The 26,735-nt window shown below is 42.2% G+C and overlaps 1 protein-coding gene and 1 long non-coding RNA gene across 2 annotated transcripts; one reads left to right on the forward strand and one right to left on the reverse strand.

The window, feature by feature from the left end:
- Positions 1–8,087: 8,087 nt before the first annotated feature.
- LOC122539781 lies at positions 8,088–11,964 on the reverse strand. Its single transcript, XR_006309184.1, has 3 exons — positions 11,881–11,964; positions 11,585–11,723; positions 8,088–9,433 (listed from the first exon to the last, which is right to left on the reverse strand). It is a non-coding gene; the product is annotated as an uncharacterized LOC122539781 (long non-coding RNA).
- A 227-nt stretch (positions 11,965–12,191) lies between these two features.
- On the forward strand, positions 12,192–26,369 carry psmb3 (proteasome 20S subunit beta 3). Its single transcript, XM_043674838.1, has 6 exons — positions 12,192–12,336; positions 14,467–14,651; positions 18,497–18,604; positions 19,102–19,279; positions 20,955–21,049; positions 26,118–26,369. Exons 1-6 carry the CDS (start codon positions 12,334–12,336, stop codon positions 26,164–26,166), a joined length of 618 nt encoding a protein of 205 aa, XP_043530773.1. The 5' UTR covers positions 12,192–12,333; the 3' UTR covers positions 26,167–26,369.
- The last annotated feature ends 366 nt before the right edge of the window (positions 26,370–26,735 follow it).

Here is a 26,735-nt window from a genome sequence, read left to right on the forward strand (position 1 = left end):
TACATAGATCAAATCTTCCACCTCGAATGTGCTATTTATAACTAAACATGAGTATTTAATATTTTCAGCGAACTACTGACACATTAAAAACACAAGGAACGTAGTAACATTATCCTCCGCTCAAAGAGACGCAGTTAAATAGATTAGTGCAGGTGAGCAGCCTTAAAACCTAAATGGACGAGAATTGGTAGTTTGTGCATGAGCTATTGTCCTTATGTGTGAAAGAAAGCGAAGAAAATAGATAGATAGATAGATAGATAGATAGATAGATAGATAGATAGATAGATAGATAGATAGATAGATAGATAGATGCGTCGAAAAAGACAATCAGAAAACGAGATAGTCAGAGATAGAATAATAGATTTACAAGAGAGAAAGGGGTAGTAAAAGAAAACCAACTGTAGACAGACAGGCAACGGTAAAGAAAAAGGGAAAAATACAGACGGACAGAATTGATTCACAGCGAGAGAGAAAAAGCCAAATACAGTACAGGGAAACAAAGACAGATGGAGACAGTCAAATACAGTGAGGTAGAGTGGGGGGAACCTACAGATAGTCCAGGAAATGGAGAGAAAATGAGAGACGAGAGAGAGATAACTAGGATGAGGGGCAGGGACTGACAAAGACTGGTTTTCTGCTCGCTCCTTCTGCATCATTCGGACGTGAGCCACAGTTTAACTTTTACAGCGGACTGGTGATTTCGTTCTACACAGAACTATCATGTCCATCGATCTGTTTCTCTGATTAGAGATAATGAGATTTAACCCTATTTGACATTTTCTGCCTTCCTTCTGCTTGTCATATTCTTTCTGTCCCCCCGCTTTTTAAAAAATATCTGTCTTTCGACCAACGCGTGAAAGGCAATTTTGCAATAAATGGTGGCAGATTCGAAGAAGCAGTGCGGCCATATTACCATAAATATATTCTCAAATATTGGACAAGCGTTCAAATTCCACTGAACATAAATTACAGGCACATTTCCCTAACGATTTATGGTTCCTTTATTATATTTTAAACAAACATTGTTTTTTGAACAGAAATACTTGCAATGCCAATATTATACACACAATAAACACAGATTTATGTATAATCATTGAACATTGAAGTGCTTGTGAGTGTGTGTGAGAGAGTGTGTGTGCGCGCTGGTCGTGAGGGTTAACACATCGCTTTCACTAATGTGACACAGCCTCTTGTCCTTCCTCTCTCCCGTTTCTTTGTTTCACGTAGCTATTATCTCCACGCCATCTATCTCTGTCTGGCATGCTTTCCACTCTCTCCATCTCCCCTCCCCACCCCCTCATGGTGGGTGAGACAGGGGAGAGGGGTGTTGGGGGCTTGGGGGGGGCTGGGATTTCTCATTTATGCGGGGGAGGGGGAGGTGAGGAAACCTCAAGGACAATCTGACAATAAAAAACGAAATTCCTTTTTTTCCAGGACGACGCAGCGCCCATTCAGGGAATCGATCTATTGATTAGCAATGACTAGCTTTCTCGTTGCTGGTGTCTTCTGAATAAACGCAGGAACGGATAGAGCGTACAATGCAGTAAAATACACGTTTGGTGCATGCATTTAATGATTCGGTCAGGAAATCCGGCTTTGCTACAAGCATATTCATTTATTTTAGATTATTGCCAATCACATACTATAATAAGCAATTTAAATGATGCAGCTTGTATGATGCAGTATCGGGATAATAAGTGCCTGTAATGCACATAGAGCTTTCTATGGAATAAACTGAATGTCTAATGACACGTGCTGGCTATTTTGACTCTGTCTGGATCCATATTATCTCCATTGCTAGTACAGCTGAACAGTAAGGGTAGCGCCGATCGATATATCCTCTGCTATTAGAGAGGCGACAGAAGGGAGCATATGTCACCGTGGGAAACACTGGCAGTCCGTGAACAAAAGAACACTATTCCAGGCAGGAAAGACGCGGTTACCTGGCAACAGCCAGTCGCCCAGTTTTCCCAAAGCTGGAGTGCTCTCTGCTGGTTGGGAACAGAATCAATACAATCAAAGCAGGGCGGCGATTTAATCTCACATCAGGCCAATGGCAGCGAGGAAACCCTGGAGCTGAATTGCTGCTGAGGGAGGGAGTGGACAGAGATTTCATATTGCCTTTCTAAAAAAAATCATTCCTGGACTGTTAGCGTTGCTGGTTGGGATTTACTGCACAACCCCATGAACTGAGGGGGGCTAGTTCAGAGGGCAGTGTAGAATCAACCACATTGCTATGAGTCTGGAGTCGCATGTAGACCAGACTTGGTAACTATGGCAGATTTCCTTCTCTAAAGGACATTAGGGAACCAGAGGGGGTTTTACAACAATTGACAATGTTTACATTAAGCTAGTTTCTAATATCAGATGTTTTTATTGATTCAAATGTTACCATTTGCCATGTCAGGATTCGAACTAATGCTCCCAGAGCATAAACCTGGGGCGATGGATTACTAGCTCAGTGACAGTACATTGCCCGATTCCTTAAAAGAACATGAAACTCCAATTGAAAAATAACATCTAAAGGGAAGAAAATGGATCAGAGAGAGTGTAGTTTTCACATTGGAATGATTTTCAAGTTGGTAACAATGTTATTTAAATAATTATGTCTCCATCTTGCTTGCTGTGGCCATCAGTCTCACTGTCTCGCTTTCTCACCCATTCATCAGATGACAAGGATGCTGTAAAAAGCTGAAAGACCTGCGGATGCTGGAAAGCAGAAACACAAAACATAAATTGCCGGAAAAGCTCAGCAGGTCTGGCAGCATCTGTGGAGCGAAATCATTTCTGAGGAAAGGCTACTGGGCCCGAAGCATTAACTCTGATTTCTCTCCGCAAATGCTGCCAGACCAGCTGAGCTTTTCCAGCAATTTCTGCCCCGGTGACATCACGTTTCCTTAAACCGCAATGCCGGCGGTTCACGGGTAATCTGACAAATCACCAGGGTCACAGGTCGGAGTTTGGGACACGAACAGTCCCGTGGATTGGGCAGCGAAGTGTTAAAGACTGCATCTTCACAGGAGGCATCATGTTCCTCAAATCCAATGGCGATTGAGTTGGGGGGAATAGGCTCCATGCCACTGTTTTGTGGTTCATTTGGAAGTTTCTGTGGTGCCTTCTCATTGTATTCGACATGCTTATACATAGAACGACCTGAATGTCACTTCATTGCGGTCACTTCATTTCAACTCCCTTTGTAAGCCGGGACCTCGTTGTTCCTATTGTCTGTTCTTTGGGCTTCCTGCCATGTCCCATGATATCTCCTTACTCCATCCTAATGGGCTCCAAAACGAACATACCGGCACAGCGAACCTTGGCTTTGCTAATGAACGAGCAATGCCAACAATGCAGGTCTGTGTGGAATTTCATTGTCAACCTTCAACTCTTTGTTTTCCGATTAAATCGGTAACCTTAAGTTCACATTTCCTTCACATGCACCTCGCTATGGTGTGACCATGTTCTGGACACCCAAAGGAGTGGATTTGATTGAACTTGCTTCATTTGTTCCCTGCTATTACTCAATCTGCGTTTCCCCGGTTTTTGTTGCTGTTGAAGGATTCAAATGGATTAATTCACTGTATCTTACCTCTTTGACTCTGAACGATATTTGACAGGCGGCCACAATACCTGGGAGTATTGCAAACAGGGAGAAGAATGGTGTGAATTTAGAAGGACATGGATAGGCTGGTGTAATAGACGGACACGTGCGAGATGCGTTTCAATGAGGGGGAATGTGAAGTGACTGATTTTGCTTCGAAGAACGGGTAGAGGCAATATTACACAGTAGAAAATTGTAAAGGGGCGCAGAATCAGATGGAAGCATGTGTCCAAATCACAGCAAGGGCCAGAGCAGGCTTGATACAGCTAATGAAATTAGTAAAGACGATGTTGAGCGTTGTCAATAGGAGCATCGAATATAAAAGCGGGGAGATTATGATGACCCTACTTTAAGCGCTTGCCCAGCCTCAATTGGAGTATTGTGAAGTTTTGAAGAAGGATCATAAGACCATAAGACAGGAAGCAAGGCCATTCGGCCCATCGAGTCCACACCGCCATTTAATCATGGCTGATGGGTTTCAATTCCACTTACCCGCACTCTCCGTCATATCGGATTCAAAACGTTAACTCTGGTTCTCTCTCCACAGATGCTGCTACACCTTTTGAGGTTTCTTCCATCATCTCCTTATTTAATTTCATATCTCCAGTATTGCTTTTTAAAATTCTGTTAGGATGTGGGTGTCACTGGCAAAGCTGCAATTGTTGTCAACCCTCACTGCGCTTCATGGTCAACTACATTGCTGGTGACATGGAGTCACATGCAATTTCCCCTGGGGCAGAGTCATAGAGTCATAGAGATGTACAGCGCGGAAACAGACCCTTCGGTCCAACCCGTCCATGTCGACTAGATATCCCAACCCAATCTAGTCCCACTTGCCAACACTCGGCCAATATCCCTCCAAACCCTTCCTATTCATATACCCATCCAAATGCCTCTTAAATGTTGCAATTGTACCAGCCTCCACCATTTCCTCTGGCAGCTCATTCCATACATGTACCACCCTCTGAGTGAAAAAGTTGCCCCGTAGGTCTCTTTTTCATCTTTCCCCTCTCACCCTAAACCCATGCCCTCTGGTTCTGGACTGTTCCGCCCAAGGAAAAGACTTTGTCTATTTACCCTATCCATATCCCTCATGATTTCATAAACCTCAATAAGATCACTCTTCAGCCTCAGACGCTCCAAGGAAAACAGCCCCAATCTATTCAGCCTCTCCTTATAGTTCAAACCCTGGCAACATCCTTGTAAATCTTTTCTGAACTCTTTCAAGTTTTGCAACATCTTCCGATAGGAAGGAGAATAGAATTGCCCGCAATATTCCAGCAGTGGCCTAACCAATGTCCTGTACAGCCGCAACATGACTCCCAACTCCTGTTCTCAATTCTCTGACCAATAAAGGAAAGCATACCAAACGCCTTCTTCACTAACCGATCTACCTGCGACTCCATTTTCAAGGAGCTACGACCCAGCGCTCCAAGGTCTCTTTTTTCAGCAGCACTCCCTAGGACCTGCAAAGGTCCTGCTCTGATTTGCCTTTCCGAAAAGCAGCATCTCGCATTTATCTAAATTAAACTTCATCTGTCAATCCTCAGCCCATTGACCCATCTGATCACGATTCTGTTTTAATCTGAGGTAACCTGCTTCGCTATCCATCACACCTTCAATTTTGGTGTCATCTGCAAAACTACTAACTATACCTCCTATGTTCATATCCAAATCATTTATATAAATGACGAGACCTGTGACCAGTGGAGTGCCACAAGGCTCAGTGCTGGGTCCACTACCTTTCGTCATTTATATAAATGATTTGAATGTGAACATAGGTAGATAGATTATTGATTGCCAAGGTGGGGGTGGGGGGGGGGGGGGGAGGGGGGTGGGGTGAACGATCCAGGAATATAGAGTTGAGGTTAATATCAGATCAGCCATGACTTTACTGAATGGCGGAATGGGCTAGAAGGGCCGAGTGGCCTGCCCTTGTTTCTTGTTCGAATGTTGACCAGGTTGGGTAAGAATGGCGGATTCCCTCAAGGACATTAATGAATCAAATGGGTTTGCACGACAATCAATGATAGCTTCAGTCAACGTGTCTGAGCCGAGAGTTGTAGTCCGGAATCATTCATCCCAGTAGCTGCTCTGGTGGAATTTGAACTCATGTTCGCAAGGCCTTAGCCCAGGCCTGTTCTTCTCAGGGAAGGGACGATTAAGAGGAGCGTTGACAGTTGTGCTCAAAGTGGTTAGGATCCGACAGGCGCTGCCTGACAGTGTAATGAAGCCAGATTCAACGTGGCTCACAAAATTGAACAGCCGATTATCAGAACACACCACATTTTCGGGGCTACAGAGGGAAGGCGAGGAAGAGGGTGGTGTCCTAACAATTACATGATTATATGATGAGCACAAAGTCGTGGCTTGAGGGTTGCAAGTTTTGGAGGAATCGAACAGAGGAAACAATATTTTAAAAAAGCATGAAAGTGAGGATAAAAATCCGGAGAGGGAGAGGGCTTAACAATAAAATGAACGAACTGCCAGACCTCTCAGACTCTGTAGAACACAGCCAATGAAACAGTATCATTTTGCCGTGATTTACACTGGACAGAGCTGAAAACCGTCATATACAACCCATTCTTCCTATCCACCCTAGAACAAATACATGCAATTTCACAAAATTAGGAGATGTGTCAAACACCAAGAAAACTGAATATTCATCGCCTAACAGAAAATAGTTCTTTGGCCTTGGTCAATGCTTGTGTATAAAGGTTGTCGAGAATAAGCTCTTAAAATACGTAACATGTTGTGAGTAAAGCATTCTGTGCCGGCCTTTGTTGTGAATGTATTGAAAGTGTAACATCGACACGGGTTGACATATGAAGGTGTAAACGGAACTGAAAACCTACTTCCTTTGTTGTCGATGTAAATCATTATTTGAGGCCTCGGGTAAGATAGAGACTGGGTAGGGTTTTGAAGAAATGTCAGGATTTCAAGCGTGGCGTCATCGCTTTTAAATTTCCTCGTGCTGGTATTTTTGAGGAATAAAGAAACAGATTTGCAATTATGTTAATGGAAGGCACGCTAACGGTATGACCCTAGTTGCCTAAGTCTCAAGATCTGCAATTCACTTCCTACACCTCCCTGCCTCTTTGCCTCGCTTTCTTCCTTCCAAATGATCTTTGCAACCCACCTGTTTAGCCTAATCTTTGACCTAATCTTTCCTTATTTGGTTACCTGATTCTGGATTAGTGGTGCTGGAAGAGCACAGCAGTTCAGGCAGCATCCGAGGAGCAGAACCTGTCAGCCTCGTTTTATAATGCTCCTACTAAGTGCCTTGGGATGTTTCGTTAAATTAGAGGCGCCATGTCATGACAAGTTGTTGTGGAGTTTGCGTGAATGCAGAGATGCCCCCACAAGTATATCAACCAAGCCATTACTCTAGGGGGGCGGGGGGATTTGCTGGACACTTTGGAGATGAATGGTCACGAGTCACAACATTCCAAATTGGAAACTTGCGACATTGAGGAAATGCGATGCATTATGATGTCAGTGGGGGACTAGAATGATGTATCAATGGATGAACATATCAATTTCCGAGAGCCCCTCCCCTGTCTCTCTCTCTCGCCCTCCCTCACTCTCTCCATACCATCTCACAGGCAAGGGGCAGAAAGTTTAGAGGAGTTGTGAGGAAAAAACATTTCACCCAGAGAGTGGTGGGAACCTGGAGCTAACTGCCTGTAAGGGCGGTAGAGGGAGAAACCGTTAAGACATTTTAAGAAGTATTTAGCTGTGCATTTGCGATGCCAAGGCATCCAGGACTACGGTCAAGTTGTAGAAAATCAGATTAGCATAGTTAGGTGGATGTTTTTGTCCGGCGCGGATGGTGCTGTGGACCTCTGTGACTCTATCACTTGTTCGTAAGCGTACATCGTCAATACTTGCGCTGGGGGGTTGGGGGATGAGTTCTCGGTTATCTCGTCCCCACGCCTGGTTTGGCTCTGTACGTCAGTATTGCCTCATCCTCTATTTCAGAGGACTTATTTGGTGTGGGGTGATACATGAACACTTGCTATTGTACACGGTTCACCCGGATACTTTCCAGATCAACTATAATGAAAGCCAGAAAATTCCAGCCTTCTGGAGAGCCCGAGGACACAGCAAGCGGACTCAATAAAACTACACCAATTTGAACGGTGAAAACTCCAATCCGAGACTCTGGAAACGTCTCAATGCTTTAAATGTGCCTGTTACTGGATCACATACCCAGCTTGGTACATAACGATGAAATGTATTTCACACACAGTACCAGTTTAAGCAATGACTTACAGCAAGGGCCTTAGCCTGGAGTTTGCATGCTCGAAATTGGCGCAGCGTTTGTACCAACTTAAGAATACTAGTTATTCCTGTTCAAACTTGCGTTTGGAATCTGCATTGAAAATGAACTGAAAATACATTCGTCTATAAATATATACAAGAATAAAATGTCCAGTCATCTCATGGAATCGCAAACAACTGTCGATATTTAATTTTGTTTCGAGGAGTAAAAAGATTTCATAATTCCGAGTAGAATAGCATCGAGAAAAGAAAGACAAGTTTTTTTTTCTAATAAAAATAATCTGCAAGGCTTCCCAAGTTATTCAGGGAATCCTAATTGTTGATAGATTGGAAGCCCCAAGGGCAGCGAATACTCCTTTAATAATTTGGTTGAAAACCCTCATGCGTGACACAAATAGACTCCAGCACAGCCCTTTAAGTCTGACATGTGTTGGAATTTACCGCTGACACTCTCTGGTCGTTTTACCGAGAATGGTCAGTAACGTCTTCCTTGATTTCTTCCAAATCGATGGAAAGTGGCCAGTGACTGGTTTAGTGTCGATTGTTACGACGACCTAATGCAATAACATCCAATTAAACGATCAAGGTGACCCCAGACTTTTTCACCACGTTTAAATAAAACGCCGACCAGCCTGGCGTCTGGTTTGGAGCTGCTTTACATAATTATGAATCAGTTGGCATTATTCCAAATGTTTCCCAGGGAGCTGTAATCTAATCGTTCGGGCGTCATTTTGGCGACGATCTGTGTTGCAGCTTTATTTTTATTGTGTGTTTATATATAGACACTGCAGGCTACATAATTTCGAGCGTCCATTGCAGGATGGAATGGAACACCAAACCCCGTAACACCTCCTTCACTTGTCTTTTTACATCCCTCCTCCACGGTGCAAATGGTAATTTTCAATGGTAACACTGGTTTCAGCAGCAGGTATTGTGATAGGGGTTGCAGAAGAGCAAAAATAACAGTTGAAGTCAGAACCTGGTATACCAGGCAGGGGAATTTAACAGTGGGGCGAATATAGCCGTCAGGCCAATTTTCTATTGGGCTTGGCTAAAACATGAAAAGGGTCCTATTTTGGGATTATAGTCGATTGGAAAAAAAAATAGTTATTTCGCAACATATAGGACTGAAAACGGCTGCAATTGACAACATTTTCCCACTATTATTGATGAATAATGCCCAAGGCATTTTTCAGCCTTTCTGCCCCGCTGGTGAAGGAAAGGGCGACATGACGATGACTCTCGACTTCCATTTTTGCAGCGTGGAGTTTGAGTAAAAGTAAACCCCTTCCACTGTGCTGCATACATAACTTTGCATGTCGTCTGAATCATGTACACTGGGGACACATGTCGCTTGTTGGGTATAACAAGGGGAAGAGAGAGTTAACTGCACAGGAAATCTATTCACAAGCAACATATGGAATCCAAATACGTGGTCAAGAAATCCCGGATATTTTATGGGCAGATTCTGCGTCTGTTGTTTGCAGCTTTCAGCCAAGAAGTTTTCCGAATTGTTGCACTCACCCACCTTGTAAATCGATGCATCGATTCCTTGGTACAAATGAAAAACAAGATCCGTATTGTAGCAACACACATTACACACGTGCATCAGCTTTCACTCGTCTGGCACTCAAAAGGGACCAGAAATGCTCAGTTCTCATGTTGCAACGACAAACCCTAAAAATCAGTTTAAAACCCTTGTGTATTTCTGCCCTCCCTGCTCCGCAGATTATCAGGAAGGATCTTAATTATCTGAGCTTTTACGGTTGTCCTTTGGAAATATAGTGGCTTTTCGTCGACGCATGACATAACCACCATCCCCTGATTACTTTTGTATAGCTACACTCCGAGGAGAATTCCAATTGGTGCAGCGGCAATAAACAGGTAACATTTCAGAGTGATACTGGATGTTCGTTTCATCAGGTATTTCGGCACATTTTGCATTTAACATGTTCCAAATTCCGTTAAAATAGAAAACAAGTTGTAAAACCATTACTTTTTTAAAAAAATTGTGTAACTGCACTTTTTTTTAAAAAAGGACATGAATTCTGCAAACTGTATTTGCTATATGTTGGAACATTACAGTAAATATTTACATCACAGACTTTAACAATCTCAATACCATTTTGTCAAGATTAAACGGATAATTATCTCCCTAACCTTTTAATCAATGCTCCATACTACAGTGGTAAAACCACAAATTATAACATGCTATTAAAACGTTATGGGTCTCAGAAACATGCTTGAATCCAAGTTTGGTCCATTTTCCATTAGATAATATTTTCAGTACAGCATGAGCCAATGAAACATCACAATCACAGAATGTGGCAACGGATAAAATCCCAGTTAGAGTATTACCTAACTTAACCTTATCTGCTCCCAATACAAGCTATCTGCTTCCACAAATATTAATCCCTCAAATAAGACTCTGGGTTAAACTAGTGCTGTCCCTTCAGGAAAATTACACTCTCTACTAAACTTAATATAAGAACTGACTTCAAAACCGAAGTCGGGAAAATAGCCTAGTGTGTTCCAGTAAGTAGGCCCAAAACTATCAACCAGGATTGAAATCATCATTTTACAGCCATTTATGGTCAATTCCTAGTCTGCAGAGTGAAGTGTCACTAAATCTCTTCAATTTCACTCCTCTTCTGGAATGAAAATCGTTCTTTATCAAAGCCCGAAGTTTTAGTTGATATTCACAGGATAGTGGTCCTTTCGACAAACCTGTGTCTAAATTAACAAGAGATTACTTAATTTTAACATAAACTAGTCAAATGAAAGCGGAAAGCATTCTTAATGGATTACTTCCGCCCATATGTTCTTTGAATTATACCTATTAATTCTACGTGAGTATGCATGTTTAAATTGTACCAAGACAGTGGAGGTAACCACGTTTCTGGGCCAAGGGCAGATTCCAGCATGCAACTGGACCTGCGTGCATCATTTAAAGGTATTAATTCTCAGTCAAACTGAAAAACTACTTATTAAGCGTGAGCTTGAATTTATTTCAATGATTGACTAATTGGCATCAGGCGTGATTTATGATAATTTTGTAACTAATTATAATATTATAGCAACTGCATATTGTCAACGAGATGGTTTGATTATTTTCTAAAAAAAAACACACTGCTGCATAATGACTATTAAATAGCCCTGAATATAAACAGGGCAAGAATTGTAGTTTACACTTAACACCGTCATCGTTACCATTTTTCCCTAGTATTGCTGGAACAAATAACTTCTACGTTGTTACATTTTGTACCCAGCTTCACTCATATTGTTCCAATATATTTAACTTTTATAACTGTTTAGCAGAATTTGCTAATTTGAATCAACATAAACACTGGGAGAGTGCAGTGGCATAATTGTCCGTTGTCTCCTGATGTACCAATATTAAATGTTAGGTTATGATTTATCGGCCTACTGCTAACATTTGATTTTCTTATGTTAAACAAGATTTATATCGCCCAGTCATAATGAAACGGAAACACTATTTTTAAAATGACTAGGATTGTTACTGCCAGCTGGAGGGATGCCTCTTTAATGGACAATGAACCTTTCTTTGTCGTTTAAAGATCTCTGCAGTGACCAGTTCTCAAGATAGTTTTAGTTTGTGCACCACCTTTGAAGGACTGCAACAACGAACATGCCCCTTTCGAATGATAGATATGGAAATGTTACATGTCTGACCCCATTCACCTGATCTGCTCTCTTTTTTTGTCTCATTGCTTCCACACATCCGTCAGGCGTTCTTCCCCGAAACTGTATGGGGACGTGGGAGGTTGGTTTTCGTAGGAATGCATCTAGGTTCCTCTTTGTCTTCTACATCAGATGTTTCCTATTAATATAAGTTTTAGTTAGTGAGTTGGTGCATCTAAGGTTCATAGTTGTCAGCATTTCTTTGTTGGAATTAAGGATCTTTTAAAATAAACGCAAATGCATATTTTATTGAATATGATTTGATATAAATGTCATTTATTTTTGGAAATACAAACCCCTCTGCGCATTATTAAATGAAACACTCTGCTAAATTGTGTTTTTTTCGTCCCTCCCCAGTCACAACATCAATAATGTTTTCCACACACTCTTTGCTCCCTTTGTCCTCCCTTCTCTTACAGACTGGACCTCCACTATCCCGGCATGCCTCCCACCCCAGGGCCCGCCCGCACGCCGTGACTGGTCATTTTCCTTCCCCATCACCCGGCACCGTGAAACCAAACATACTTCCGTGGCGGCGCTGACAGACGGAACAGTAGACCAATCAAAGAGCCTATTAGCACGGGTGGGCCAATCATACAGGTCAGGAGGCGGGATTAGTTTGCGCATCAAGTTTGGGGGAGCGGCAGCCAGAAGCTGGAAGTGGAGATTAATTTTAATTTTTTTTGGTCTGGAAGTTAGGAAAATATTGTAAAAATTACTGTATTTGATTCGACCGACAACTAGGCAGAATGGTGAGTGATAAAAAGGGAAAGTAGTCAAAAATATAGTTCTTTTTGCACCGATTTACAGCTTGTTTAATTTGCACATTGGAGCGAGCCAGGCCTGACCTGATTAATGTGGCCTTTACTTTCACTTTTAAACCAAGATTTTATATTATTTAAGTTTCATTTTAAACCTTAAGAAGATTCGGGTAATTTTATTACAATCATTATTTGTCTTTCTTCACCTAAAGGGGTGCCACAGGAATTTTAGATCCCTTTTTTTAAAGGTACTAATTCATTAGAGGCTGTTCCACTATAGTTTTAGGATCTTTTCTCGATAATAATTTATTTTTCTTTTCTGCATAAGGCTAAAGTATCCTTTAATTTACCTATTATGATCTATTTTACCTGAAGAAGCGTTCCTTTAGGATTTTAAGGCCTTAATGTCTGGATTCAACAGTACCTCTTCCACTATGTTTGCAGTTACAAGGACAGAACGCCCCTGGTGCTCACCTTACACCCTATCAACCTTCGCATAAACCAAATCATCCGGCAACATTTCTGCCACCTCCAAACAGACCCCACCACCAGGAATATATTTCCCTCCCCACCTCTTTCCGCCTTCCGCAGTTTTACCTGCACATCCACTAATATCATATATTGTATCCGTTGCTTCCGATGCGGTCTCCTCTACATTGGGGAGACTGGACGCCTCCTAGCAGAGCGCTTTAGGGAACATCTCCGGGACACCCCCACCAATCAACCACACTGCCCTGTGGCCCAACATTTCAACTCCCCCTCCCACTCTGCCGAGGACATGGAGGTCCTGGGTCTCCTTCACCGCCGCTCCCTCACGACCAGACACCTGGAGGAAGAACACCTCATCTTCCGCCTCGGAAAACCTCAACCCCAGGGCATCAATGTGGACTTCAAAATTTTCCTCATTTCACCTTCCCCCACCTCACCCTAGTTCCAAACTTCTAGCTCAGCACTGTCCCAATGACTTGTCCTACCTGCCTATCTTCTTTTCCACCTATCCACTCCACCCTCCTCCCTGACCTATCACCTTCATCCCCTCCCCCACTCACCTATTGTACTCTATGCTACTTTCTCCCCACCCCCACCCTCCTCTAGTTTATCTCTCCACGCTTCAAGCTTTCTGCCTTTATTCCTGATGAAGGGCTTTTGTGCGAAATGCCGATTTTACTGCTCCTCGGATGCTGCCTGAACTACTGTGCTCTTCCAGCACTACTAATCCAGAATCTGGTTTCCAGCATCTGCAGTCATTGTTTTTACCTATGTTTGCAGTTGACTTTTTGACTTGACTTTTTGCTCCATTTTACAGCTTGATAAATTTCTCTCTTTTTCTGACCAACCTACTGAATTAAAAACAAATTCAGATTTGTGTAGATTTGCATGACTTCTTGATAGCTTTAGCATGGTGTACTGGTGTATTTCTGTAGCAGAATTAAATACCTCCCAGGCTCTTTAGTTTATCTGCTGTCTTATTTCTGGAACCATTCTTTTTTGACATCTTATCTGCATTGTCTCTTTAATGCTTTTCCCTTCTTCCTTATGCACGGTGCTCACAAAAGGATTCAATTTCCTATTAAGCCGAATTTGTTTTATAAAGTTTTACCGTAAGCTTCTTGTTTATTTAATTTCTGTCTCTTGTTAGAAAGCCCAGGATCCCATATCCTAAAGCTTTCTCAACCTGCTCTATTACTTATATTTTCTCAAGATATTTTAATGAAAGAATCTTGCCAGGCAGCGTAATGCATTAACTGTTACCCACTGGATTTTATAAACATTTTTCTTCGATGCCTCAAAAATCATAGTGTTCAGTAATATGCTTTTTAAATAATAAATACATTGACTTTAACTTTTTACTTAATCATGATTCAGAATTGTGGTGAGATGGATTCACCCATCAAATGCTGCAGAGGTCTTGTGGCTCCATTCGCAGCATCTGGGCCAGAGACACTGAATTCAAGACACATTGCAGGAATTATTGACCACGGAACGAGTACTCCTGACACAATTCAATTGTGACACAATCTTTCCCATCTGCCCACTATTGCCTAAAGTATATGTGACGAAATACAAAAAAAATCAAGCATTGTAGGAGTTCCTAACTTGTTTTTCCTTCTCTTCCAACAGTCGCACATGTCATATAATGGTGGGGCTGTTATGGCCATGCGGGGTAAAGATTGTGTGGCAATAGCAGCTGACAGACGGTTTGGAATTCAGGCACAGTTGGTGACGACTGACTTCCAGAAAATCTTCCCAATGGGTGAAAGGTTATTTATTGGACTGGCTGGTCTCGGCACAGATGTACAGACGGTGTAAGTATGCTGACAGAGATTAGCTGTTTGATCTTTAAGGGTTAAGATGGTACATCTCTATGACTCTATGTCCTCAGTTAGACAGTAGATTGGCCAGTTCAGGTCTATCTTGGGTTATCCATTTCAATAAAGGGAGCAGGTAAACCAGTTAGGGATTCAGGAGTACCAGATTTTGTTACCTGTGCTTATTTGAAGGGATAATCTTCCCCAATTCCAATGTAGTGAATCATGCTATAAAATTCATGTCAAGTGAAGTGATGCTTTGTATAAGCGAAGTACAGTATGTGGTTGTTCGCAGCACTGGTAATAAGTGTGAAGAATAGCCTCTTTGGCAAGGTACTGGCTCTCCAGCAAAAGAGATCTTTGAGTGAAGGAGAGTAGAGAGAACTTGGAGAGGTCTGTAGTTCAGGTGACAGAATTTCACAGAATCGTTACAGTATAGAATGAGGTCATTCAGCTCATCGTATCTGCACTGTTTCTATTACCTCGTCCTTTCTGATTTGATTTCCCTAGATTTTCTGAAAAATGCAAGTATTAAAGATACCAATTCACATTGTTGATACTTGACCCATATTCTGCACTGAACAGTTCTAACAGTTCACAACAGAGTTGTCTTATGAGGAGACAATGAGTAGAAAGGGTCTGTATTCTCTGGAGTTTAGAATAAGAGGTGATCTCATTATAAATATGTAACCTACAGGGCTTGATGCATTTGAATCTGAGAGGCCGTTTCTCCTGGCTGGGAAGACGAGAACCAGGTCTCATGCCAGGGTGAGATATTAAAGATTGAAGACAACAAGGGAAGAGAAAACGTTTCAAAATATTCTGAATCTTTGAAATTCTTTCTTTGACAGTTGTGGATGCTCAATCTTTGAGTATATTCAAGAGTGGGACTGATGGTTTCTTGGGCAGTGATGGTAAGGGGTGGGATAGGTCTGGAAAATGGAATTCAAATTGGATGACAGAGTGGGTTTGAAAGGCAGCACTCCTGAGCACTCATTCCTTGAGTACACACTATTGTCTACTTAAGGTGGAAACTGTTTCTTTGCTACAACAGTTGCACTTCTGGTTATGTGACAATAAGTATGCTGAAGTAATCATTTTAAAATCAATTTAAACGCAGCTCCCCAAGACCTCATTTAGTTCCTCCAGTGATTAGAGTTACATAAGCTATGAATTTGCAAATTTGATTTTCAGTTTGTGCTGTGTTAGGAGATTCTGGATTAGTGGTGCTGGAAGAGCACAGCAGTTCAGGCAGCATACGAGGAGCAGTAAAATCGACATTTCGCACAAACGCCCTTCATCAGGAATAAAGGCAGAGAGCCTGAAGCTTGGAGAGATAAGCTAGAGGATGGTGGGAGTGGGGAGAAAGTAGCATAGAGTACAATAGGTGAGTGGGGGAGGGGATGAAGGTGATAGGTCGGGGACAGGGGGAGGGTGGAGTGGATAGGTGGAAAAGAAGATAGGCAGGTAGGACAAGTCATGGGGACAGTGCTGAGCTGGAAGTTTGGAACTGGGGTGAGGTGGGGGAAGGGGAAATGAGGAAACTGTTGAAGTCCACATTGATGCCCTGGGGTTGAAGTGTTCCGAGGCGGAAGATGAGGCGTTCTTCCACCAGGCGTCTGGTGGTAAGGGAGCGGCGGCCCATGACCTCCATGTCCTTGGCAGAGTGGGAGGGGGAGTTGAAATGTTGGGCCACAGGGCGGTGTGGTTGATTGGTGTGGGTGTCCCGGAGATGTTCCCTAAAGCGCTCTGCTAGGAGGCATCCAGTCTCCCCACTGTGGAGGAGACCGCATCGGGAGCCACGGATACAATAAATGATATTGATAGATGTGCAGGTAAAACTTTGATGGATGTGGAAGGCTCCTTTAGGGCCTTGGATGGAGGTGAGGGAGGAGGTGTGGGCGCAGGTTTTACCTGTGTTAGGCGATGACAACTGAATAGGAGTACATAATCATTTTAATCAACCTGTTTAGATCCACACATGTTCAGGGTGGATGGGACTTGAACCTGGACCTTCTGGCCCAGGGGTAGGAATGCTACCACCATCAAGTGAATAAAGACTTTGGAGATGTGTGAAATGAGCGCACAAGGACTCACCTGCAATCTCTGAAATGTTGCAATCAAAGTGTTATCCCGAGGTGGGGCTGGAATGTGTGCAGTTGATCTGTTAGGCCATACATTAAGAAGAGTAAAATCAACTTGTGTTCCTGCCCCTAGTTGCAATCTGGCATCCCATTTTCTCGAGTTGCTATTTAAATTGAACTTTAGCTGAGACGAGTTTGACTGTCTCTGCCCAGTTGTAATGGAGTAGGCCCTCGCTTTTGGTGTTTGTTTATGATTAACGCATTACTCGGTGAGGCAGCAGAGTGAGAGTGGCACCTGTATAACCAGGCCTCCTGTTTTTTCATTTCTACACTGTTAAATTGCTTACGAGCAGCGGTATTGACCATCTGAGCAGTACTTGCACAACTTTGGAACTTGTTGGAGTACTTCATTGGTTTCCAAATCTCACCCCTTTCCTCCACCACTTTATCCCAGATCCAACCCTCCAACTTGGCACCGCCCTCTTGACCTGTCTTACCATTCCATCTTCCTTCCAACCTGTCTACTCCACCCTCCCCACCGACTTATCATTATTACCCCCTGCCTACATCCACCTATTGTCTTCCCAGCTACCTTCTGCCCTCCCAGCCCCATCCCCCTATTTATCTCTGTCCCCTTCCCCCTCCACATTTCTGATGAAAGAGCTTATGCCCAAAACGTCAACTCTCCTGCTCCTCAGATGCTACCTAACCTGCTGTGCTTTTCCAGTGCCACATTTTTCGATTCTACTTCAGCAGATAGTTGAAAGTCAGCCTTGTTGGGAAATGGCGGAAGGTAGAAACTAGGGTCAGATGTTCAACCCATGAGCCTTATCTGACACCATTCAGTGAGAACGTGATTGATCTGTAACCTAACTCCATTCCACCCAACTAGTGGCTTCTTGTTTGCTTTTATTTCATACTTTGTTGCTGCACCAAAATGTTTTGCATATGAAAAAGAAATCACTCAATGGGAGTTTCCATTTTCCAAAATTTATTGTTCTTGAAGATCATGGCACTGAATCCTGTGCCAGTCCTCTTTATGTGACTCTGTTAAGTGCAACAATTTGTTTACAACGTATTGAATGTAGGAAAACAAGGTACTTACAGAAGACTTGTCAAACAAAAGTTAATATTGTAACTAAGGAGCAATATTAACGGATTTCTGAATGCTTGGACAAAGGGATAGATGTTATGGAGGATCTGAAAACGAGAAAGGATGAGAGACAGGAGGCGTTTTAAAAGAGAATTAAAGAGCTTAGTCCCCAGACAAAGGAAAGGCTCAGCATCCAGTGATAGGATGAAGGGACTGGGAAATGTTCAACAGGTCAAGAGTTGGAGAATCACAATAATTATCCTTCTGATTACAACTCTGTGAAATGTCTAAACTGCGTTATGTTATTTTTGGTCTCTTTGAAAGCAGGAAAGCTCTGGCAGTGCTGGTGATGGAACCAATATAATCCCAAGTAGATTATTTTATTTTAATGAGAACTTAAATTTTGGAGTCGACATGGGAGCTGATCAGAAATTTGCCAACAGCCTACAAGCTAACAGACCTTTTCTTTTGAAAAGAGTTTACATAAGATCTGGTTTGCTCCATTTCCAAATGTATAGACTTCTGCATTTCAGAATAACCTGTCAGATATCACAACAGTTAGTGAATACTTTTTCTGACTTCCTCAGTGCAAGTTGAATATTGTCTCCCTTTATGGGTTAAAGTTATTCACTACTGTTAATGCTTACTCTCATTTTATTTTCTAGCTCACAGCGACTCAAGTTCAGATTGAACCTGTATGAATTGAAAGAAGGCAGACAGATCAAACCAAAAACATTTATGAGCATGGTCTCAAATCTCCTCTATGAGCGACGGTAGGTTAAATATTCCAAACTCATGATGCAATGGTTAATGTTGTACACCATGGTATTGTCTGATTCTCAGGTGTGAGGTTGCATTACTAACTGCCACACACAAACATAATGTACAATAAACATTTATCACTCTGTAATTGGTTTCCAATTTGTATACTATAAGCAGCTTATGTAAAATATACTGAGTCCTTATTGGTTTTTGAGATCTCCAAAATCTAACTCCTAATAACAGATAAGGAACTATTGTGGCCTGTAACTGGTGTGATTTACCAGTGTGGTCCTGCTGAGGGTGGGGTTGAGCTGTACTGCTATGGATCTGCCATTGGGTGCTGCAGTTGTCTGTCTGAACTGGGACATTAAAACTGTATAATAGGCCCTATGTTGTACACTGTCCCTCAATTGCCTTATTCAACTTGGTGAAGCCTGGGTCTCTGTCTCTTATAACAATGCACTTATGTGTGGATTTGTTTTCTCATTATTACTTTCAACCTTCACAGATTTGGCCCATACTATGTTGAACCAGTGATTGCAGGTCTTGATCCAAAAACCTACCAACCATTTATTTGTTCGCTTGACTTAATTGGCTGCCCAATGGAGACTGAAGACTTTGTGGTCAGTGGAACGTGCTCAGAACAAATGTATGGGATGTGTGAATCCCTTTGGGAACCAGACATGGTGAGTACTGCTTGTCTCTTTGCACTAAGGCTTTCGCACTTTGACCTGTTGATTGCCTGAGGTGAATGCAAAGAATGCTAGTTTTGGATGTAAGTTTGCTCGCTGAGCTGGAAAGTTCATTTTCAGATGTTTCGTCACCGTACTCGGTAACATCATCAGTGAGTCTCCAGTGATAATGTTACCTAGTATTGTGACAAAACGTCTGAAAGTTAGCCTTCCAGCTCAGCGAGCAAACTTCCATCCAGACCTCAAACTGAGCTACAAATCTTCTCAAAACTCGCCAATGCTAGTTGTATTTTTTTTGTGAATACACTTTCTGTCTTCTTTGAGAACAGCATGGATCCAATTCTAAAATAATAGCATTATCCAATCTTCAGTCTCAGCCGTGTGGTCATCTCTGTGCATTGCTATTATTCTGACCTTGTGGGAAGGATTAATTGAAAACAAGCCTTCAGGATTAAATGGCACGCCTTCCAACAAAAGATGTGTTTAATTTAGCACCAGAATGATTGTCAAATGGTTGAGCTGGTACTGAACTTCACCTGCATTAGGATTCTTTTACAGCTGACCCTCTATGTACTATGATACTTCTCTAAGTGCTGTTCCCTATCCCCTAGCCTGATGCTCTCTGTTGCTGAAGGCAATGATTTACACTGAGAAACTTCCACTGAGACTGTTACCTTTCCAGTACTTAGAGTCATAGAGTCATGTACAGCATGGAAACAGACCCTTCGGTCCAACCTGTCCATGCCGACCAGATATCCCAACCCAATCTAGTCCCACCTGCCAGCACCCGGCCCATATCCCTCCGAACCCTTCCTGTTCATATACCCATCCAAATGCCTCTTAAATGTTGCAATTGTAACAGCCACCACCAAATCCTGTGGTAGTTCATTCCATACACGTACCACCCTCTGCGTGAAAAAGTTGCCTCTTAGGTTTCTTTTATATCTTTCCCCTCTCACCCTAAATATATGCCGTCTAGATCTGGACTCCCCGACCCCAGGGAAAGACTTTGCCTATTTACCCTATCCATGCCCCTCATAATTTTGTAAACCTCTATAAGGTCACCCCTCAGTCTCCAACGCTCCAGGGAAAACAAACGTGTCATTTTCTTATGAACTTGGACAGTCTGTGTTGAGAAAACATTCACTTGTCCTGACCTTGAACCAGTTCCCATCCCACCAAGACAGAAGCATTGAGGCAATAGCACTGTTTCTAATCACTTACACATCAGCTAAATCCGAGCTTGAGACTTTTGTGAATTGTATGGCTCAGTGATCCATCAGATGGTATCTATTACCAACTGAACCAGTAGACAGGTATGGAGTTGTTATATCTATCACAAGAATGACATTCAATATTTTGTTAAAAGGGGACTGCTGTGCTACAGGTATGAAATCTTGGATGGCTTAGGCTGTCTGTTTTCATAAAATATGCAAAAGTTCAACAGGTCCCAAATGCTATTTCAGTGCATGAATAGCCAGACCCTGAACTTCTATTCTAGGTAACATCAAACTTTTGAAGGGCATGAGGTGGCCTTCCTAGGGGCACTCTACTGCACACCTGAGTGCTTCCTCTGTCCCTTTGAAGCAAATCAAATGCACCCATTCGGGAAAGAAATAACAGCATTTGTGTTCTATGCTAACATACCAAATGAATGTTTCCATTTCAGAAACCAGATGATCTGTTTGAAACCATATCTCAGGCTATGCTGAATGCTGTGGATAGAGATGCTGTATCTGGTATGGGTGTCATCGTTCACATTATGTAAGTTTGGAACATTCTGTGCAGTTAGTTACAACTTGACTGAAAGTTAAGTTTCAGTTTTTGCAAATGCTTTCCATATGTGTTTATTTAACATAAGCAGGTTAATGACTGTTTAACAAGGCTGGTAAGGACAAGCCAGGGAACTATAGACCAGTGAGCCTGACATCAGTGGTGGAGGGAATCCTGAGGGACAGAATGTACATGTATTTGGAAAGGCAAGGTCTGATTAGGGATAGTCAACATGGCTTTGTGCGTGGGAAATCATGTCTCACAAACTTGATTGAGTTTTTTGAAGAAGTAACAAGAGGATTGATGAGGGCAGAGCAGTGGACGTAATCTGTATGGACTTCAGTAAGGCGTTCGACAAGGTTCCCTGTGGGAGACTGGTTAGCAAGGTTAGATCTCATGGAATACAGGGAGAACTAGCCATTTGGATACAAAACTGGCTCAAAGGTAGAAGACAGAGGGTGGTGGTGGAGGGATGTCTTTCAGACTGGAGGCCTGTGACCAGTGGAGTGCCACAAGGATCGGTGTTAGGTCCAGTACTTTTCATTTTATTTGGATGTGATCATAAGCGGTATAGTTAGCAGATAACACCAAAATTGGAGGTGTAGTAGGCAGTGAAGAAGGTTACCTCAGATTACAACAGGATCTTGATCAAATGGGCCAATGGCCTGAGAAGTGGCAGATGGAGTTTAATCTAGATAAATGAGAGGTGCTGTATTTTGGGAAAGCAAATCTTAGCAGGACTTATACATTTAATGGTAAGGGCCTGGGAAATGTTGCTGAACAAAGAGACCTTGGAGTGCAGGTTCATAGCTTTTTGAAAGTGGAGTCGCAGGTAGATAGGTTAGTGAAGAAGGTGTTTGGTATGCTTTTTTATTGGTCAGAGTATTGAGTACAGGAGTTGGGAAGTCATGTTGCGGCTGTACAGTTCATTGGTTAGGACACTTTTGGAATATTGCATGCAATTCTGGTCTCCTTCCTATTGGAAGGATATTGTGAAACTTGAAAGGGTTCAGAAAAGATTCACAAGAATGTTACCAGGGTTGGAGGATTTGACCTATAGGGAGAGGTTGAATAGGCTGGGACTGTTTTCCCTGGAGAGTCGGAGGCTGAGGGGTGACCTTAGAGGTTTATAAAATCATGAGGGACATGGATAGGGTAAATAGACAAAATATTTTCCCTGGGGTGGGGGTGTCCAGGACATAGATCTCTCTTATATTTTTCCCCCCTCACCCTAAATCTATGGGGTAACGTTTTCACGCAAAGGATGGTACTTATATGGAATGAGCTGCCAGAGGAAGTGGTGGAGGCTAGTATGATTGCAACATTTAAAAGGCATCTGGATGGATATATGAATAGGAAGGGTTTGGAGGGATATATGCCGGATGCTGGCAGGTGGGACTAGTTTGGGTTGGGATATCTGGTTGGCATGGACGAATTGGACCGAAGGGTCTGTTTCCGTGCTGTACATCTCTATGACTGTATAATGGCAGAAAGTTAGTTTCCATATGTATTAAAACTGTGTGCTATCAAAAGTATTTACACTGCTGGGTTGCTAGAAGGCAGTGCATGAACAAAATCAATCCATTTGACTTGCTGGCTGATAGTAGTTCATAGGGAAGAGAATTTGTGATATATATCCATGTATGTGACTTAACCAAGTGTAAGTTTGAGTTAGAGCCCCAGTGAGATAGGTGTGTGTGTGTGTAATAGCTCCTTCTATAGGAGATAGAAGGATAAGGGGTAGTCTGAAGTAATTTTGTGACAATGAAGGGATATGTTAACAAGGAAGCTCCGAAGATGCTTCATACAATCAACTTTCCAGTAGACTCAGTAACTTGGCCACTAATGAAGGTTTGTGGAAGAAAATAGAGGTCTTTGTAATGAGGATGCTAAAATTTCCATGTACAAATCATAAATGAACAGGGTGCTTTTAAATCAGCCATGATCCTATTGAACCTCCCAGTTTCGGGAGGTTGAACGGCTTAGCCCTGTTCCTATTTATGGTCTTGTTGAAATTGCCAGATCAAAAGGAAGACTTTTTAAGAATAACATCCAGGAAAATAACTGGTATTTTCTTGTTTTGATCAGAGTTGAAAGGCTACAGCAATCTCTTCTAAAGGGTGAAGTGGAGGACAGCATATTAGAAAGGTCAGGCAGGCTGGGCATTGTTGACTGATGGACATATCGGAGTGGTTGCAGAAGAGTCACAGTAGTTGTGAGGATTGCACAAGACAGAGGAGCATGCACTATAACAACAGATCTCTCGACAAGAGTAGATACAAACAGTAGCATAAGTTTTTTACATGTACAGTACTTAATTATTGCACGTTATTCACTAAACTGACTCAGAGGATAAGGTGACTATCCTAGGAGGGAAGATTGAGTAGATTAGACGTGTTTTCTCTAGAGATTAGAAAATAAGTAATCTTATCAAAACATAATGTTCTTGACAGTGCTATGAGACTCTTTCCCCTGCATGGGAAGCCTTAACTTTAAGGAGCAAAGTCTCAGAATAAGATCTTTAAGAACTGCAATGAGATGGAATTTCTTCATGTAGAGAGTGAAGTTTTCCTGGGCTTGCAGTGGCAGGCAGTCCAGAACAACTGGAGATAGGGAGCCACGTCATGATGACTCCTGACATAACTCAGCTACTAGGAAAGCTTTCTAAGTGTGGGCAGTCATTTACAGGTTGGGAGCCCTTTAGTTTTTAAATCTTTTTATTTGCACATCCGAAACTGAAGAGTCTTTTGCAGCGGGCCCAAATGTTTATTGTAGATATGTATCTGAAAACCAGTTGGGTCTGACATTTTCAGATAAAGGATCTCTGACTTGTACAACGGTCAAGGCCCCAACTGGGACAGTTTTCAGCAAATGCCAGGGAAGTAGCCTTTGCTGGGTCTGGGATATGTCTGTGGTAGTTAGCTCAATGGAGCAGGCTGTAGGATAGTCAGAGCTAGGTTCCAGGATTGTGGAGTATGTGGAATTGCATGGTAAAATAGGGCTGAGCCAGCACAGCTTCATTAAGGGGAGGTCATGAAACAAATCTGTTAATTCTTTGAGATAATGAACAAGTTAGTCAAAGGAGAGCCAGTGCATGTAATCTATTTGGATTTCCAGAAGGCCAATGATGAGGTGCCGCCGAGGATAGGGGATTGGCTGACAGGCAGAGAGTGGGGATAATGGGGTCTTTTTCAAGATGGCAGCAGGTAACTAGAGGTTCTGCAGGTGTCAATTGTGGGACCACAACTATTCACATTTTACATTAAAGATCAGAATGAAGGAACTGAGGGTGTTGTTGCTAAGTTTGCAGATGACACAAAGGCAGGTGGAGGGACAGGTAGTGTTGAGGAAGTGAGGAGGCTGCAGGACTTGGACAGGCTAGGAGAATGAACAAAGAAATGGCAAATGGAATACAATGTGGGAAAGTTAGAGGTTAGGCACTTTGGTTGGAAGAACTGGTATAGACTTTTTCTAAATGGGGAAAGGCTTCAGAAGTCTGAAGCACAAAGGGCGTTGGGAATTCTGGTTCAAGATTCTCTTAAGGTTATTTTGGTAGTAAGGAAGGCAGATACAATGTTGGCATTCAAAAGGGCTATACTACAGGAACAGAGATGCATTGCTGAGGCTCTGGCTGTTTGGAATATTGGGAGCAGTTTTGGGTCATATGTCTAAAGAAGGATATGCTGGTGCAGGAGCCCATAGGAGGTTAATAAGAATGATCCTGGGGATGAATGGCTTGTCATACTTTGAGTGGTTGAGGACTGTTGGTCTACACTTGGTTTAGAAGGATGAGGTAAGACCCGATTGAAAATTACACAGTAATGTGGATGTGGAGAAAATGTTTTCATTTGTAGGAGAGACTAGGACTGGAGGGCAAAGCTTAAGAGTGAAGGGACGATCCTTTAGAACGGAGATGAGGAAGAATTTCTTTAGTCAGAGGGGAGTGAATCTGTCGAACTCATTCCTGCAGAGAGCTGCGGAAGCCAAGCCAGTGATGGTATTTAAGACAGGAGAATGCAGTTGAGAAAATATCGGCCATGATTGAATGATAGAGCAGACTCAATGGGCTGAATGGCCTTATTGTCTGGTCCCTGTTCAGTTCATTGTTGTTCAGCTCAGGAACATTTCATTCAATCAAGAAAGACAGTGAGTATAGAGTCATACAACACAGCATCGGACATTTCGGTCCAACTTGTCTGCACTGACCAAATGTTCTAAACTAATCTAGACCCATTTACCAACATTTGGCTCATATCCCTCTAAACCCTTCCTATTCATGTACCCAAGCAGATGCCTTTTAAGTGTTGTGATTGTACCCATCTCCTCTGGTAGCTCATTCCATACATGCACTGCCCTGTGAGAAGATTGCCCTTCAGTGTGTCTCAAATCTTTTCCCTCTCTTCTTAAATATATGCCCTCTGTAAGCTCTATAAGGTCACCTCTCAGCCTGCAACATCCAGGGAAAATATCCCCAGCCTATTGAGCCTTTCCCTATAGCTCAAACTCTCCAATCCTGGCATTTCTGAACCCTTTCAAGTTAAAAAACATCTTTCCTATGGAATCATTTTCTTTGTTCCCAGTCTCAGATTGAATTTGCTGTAATCTGGCAAACTGCTTCAACAACAACCTGACAACTTCCTGCAGATGTATTAATGGCAATGCACTTCATTAAGACAAACAAACATGGGTGTAGGTGGAACATTGTTTTGTTTAGATCAGCATGATATAGAAGTAGGCTATCTGGCCCATTGTGCCTGTCCCCACTCTGAACAGCTCTACAAGTGCCAGGTTTGGCCTGAGTGGTGCTGAATTCTAAGTTTAATTACTGTATCTCCACACCTCTTTCCAAATATACCCAGTTCCCTTTTGAATGTTGAAAATCTGCTTACACCACTCCTTTTGTATGCCAGATCATGACAACTAACAGGCTCGAACATAAACCCTCTGGATCCTTTCCCAGCTGGATTATCCTCTGACTGCCAAGCTTTGTTTATAATGGAAGAGGCAGTCATCCTCCTTGTTACATTCTATTATCTTACCTGTGTTTTCTTCTTTACAGCGAAAAAGACAAGATCACCACCAGAACATTAAAAGCTCGTATGGATTAAAAGCAAAACTTCTGTAACCAACTTTGCAATACAATGTTTTTGTTTAATTGTAGTTTCTCTTCTGACACACCTAAAATAGCAGGAAATTGTCAGTCAACCTAAGAATTTTAATGGAATAACTTTTCATATTCTGTTCAGCAGTCATTGAGTATTCTGTTTATATGATGTGTGTAATTCAAAAATAAACTAGTTATATAACAGAACATCTTTAGTACAGAATCATTTAATATTCCTCTTACCTACTGAGTGTGGTATGCCATAAAAGTATGTTGATTTTTATTTACAAAGCAATCTTTCTTTGGAGTCATGGAAAAAAAATTCAAAGCAAACACCCAGCCACAATTTTAATGGATCCACGATAACCCATTGATGCTGTTTAGATATATGAAAATATAACTTATAATCTTCAAACCTTCCAAAGTACTTTACGGCCAATGAAGTTCCTTTTAAAAGTTGTAGTCCTCTGTTTTAATGTAGGGAATACGACAAGCAATTTGTGCACATCAAACTCCTACAAATAACAAGCGATAAGCTGATCTGTCTTGAGGAATAAACAAGGACCAAGATGT

This window comes from Chiloscyllium plagiosum, chromosome 33, assembly GCF_004010195.1.
Source record: "Chiloscyllium plagiosum isolate BGI_BamShark_2017 chromosome 33, ASM401019v2, whole genome shotgun sequence".
Lineage (NCBI taxonomy): Eukaryota > Metazoa > Chordata > Chondrichthyes > Orectolobiformes > Hemiscylliidae > Chiloscyllium > Chiloscyllium plagiosum.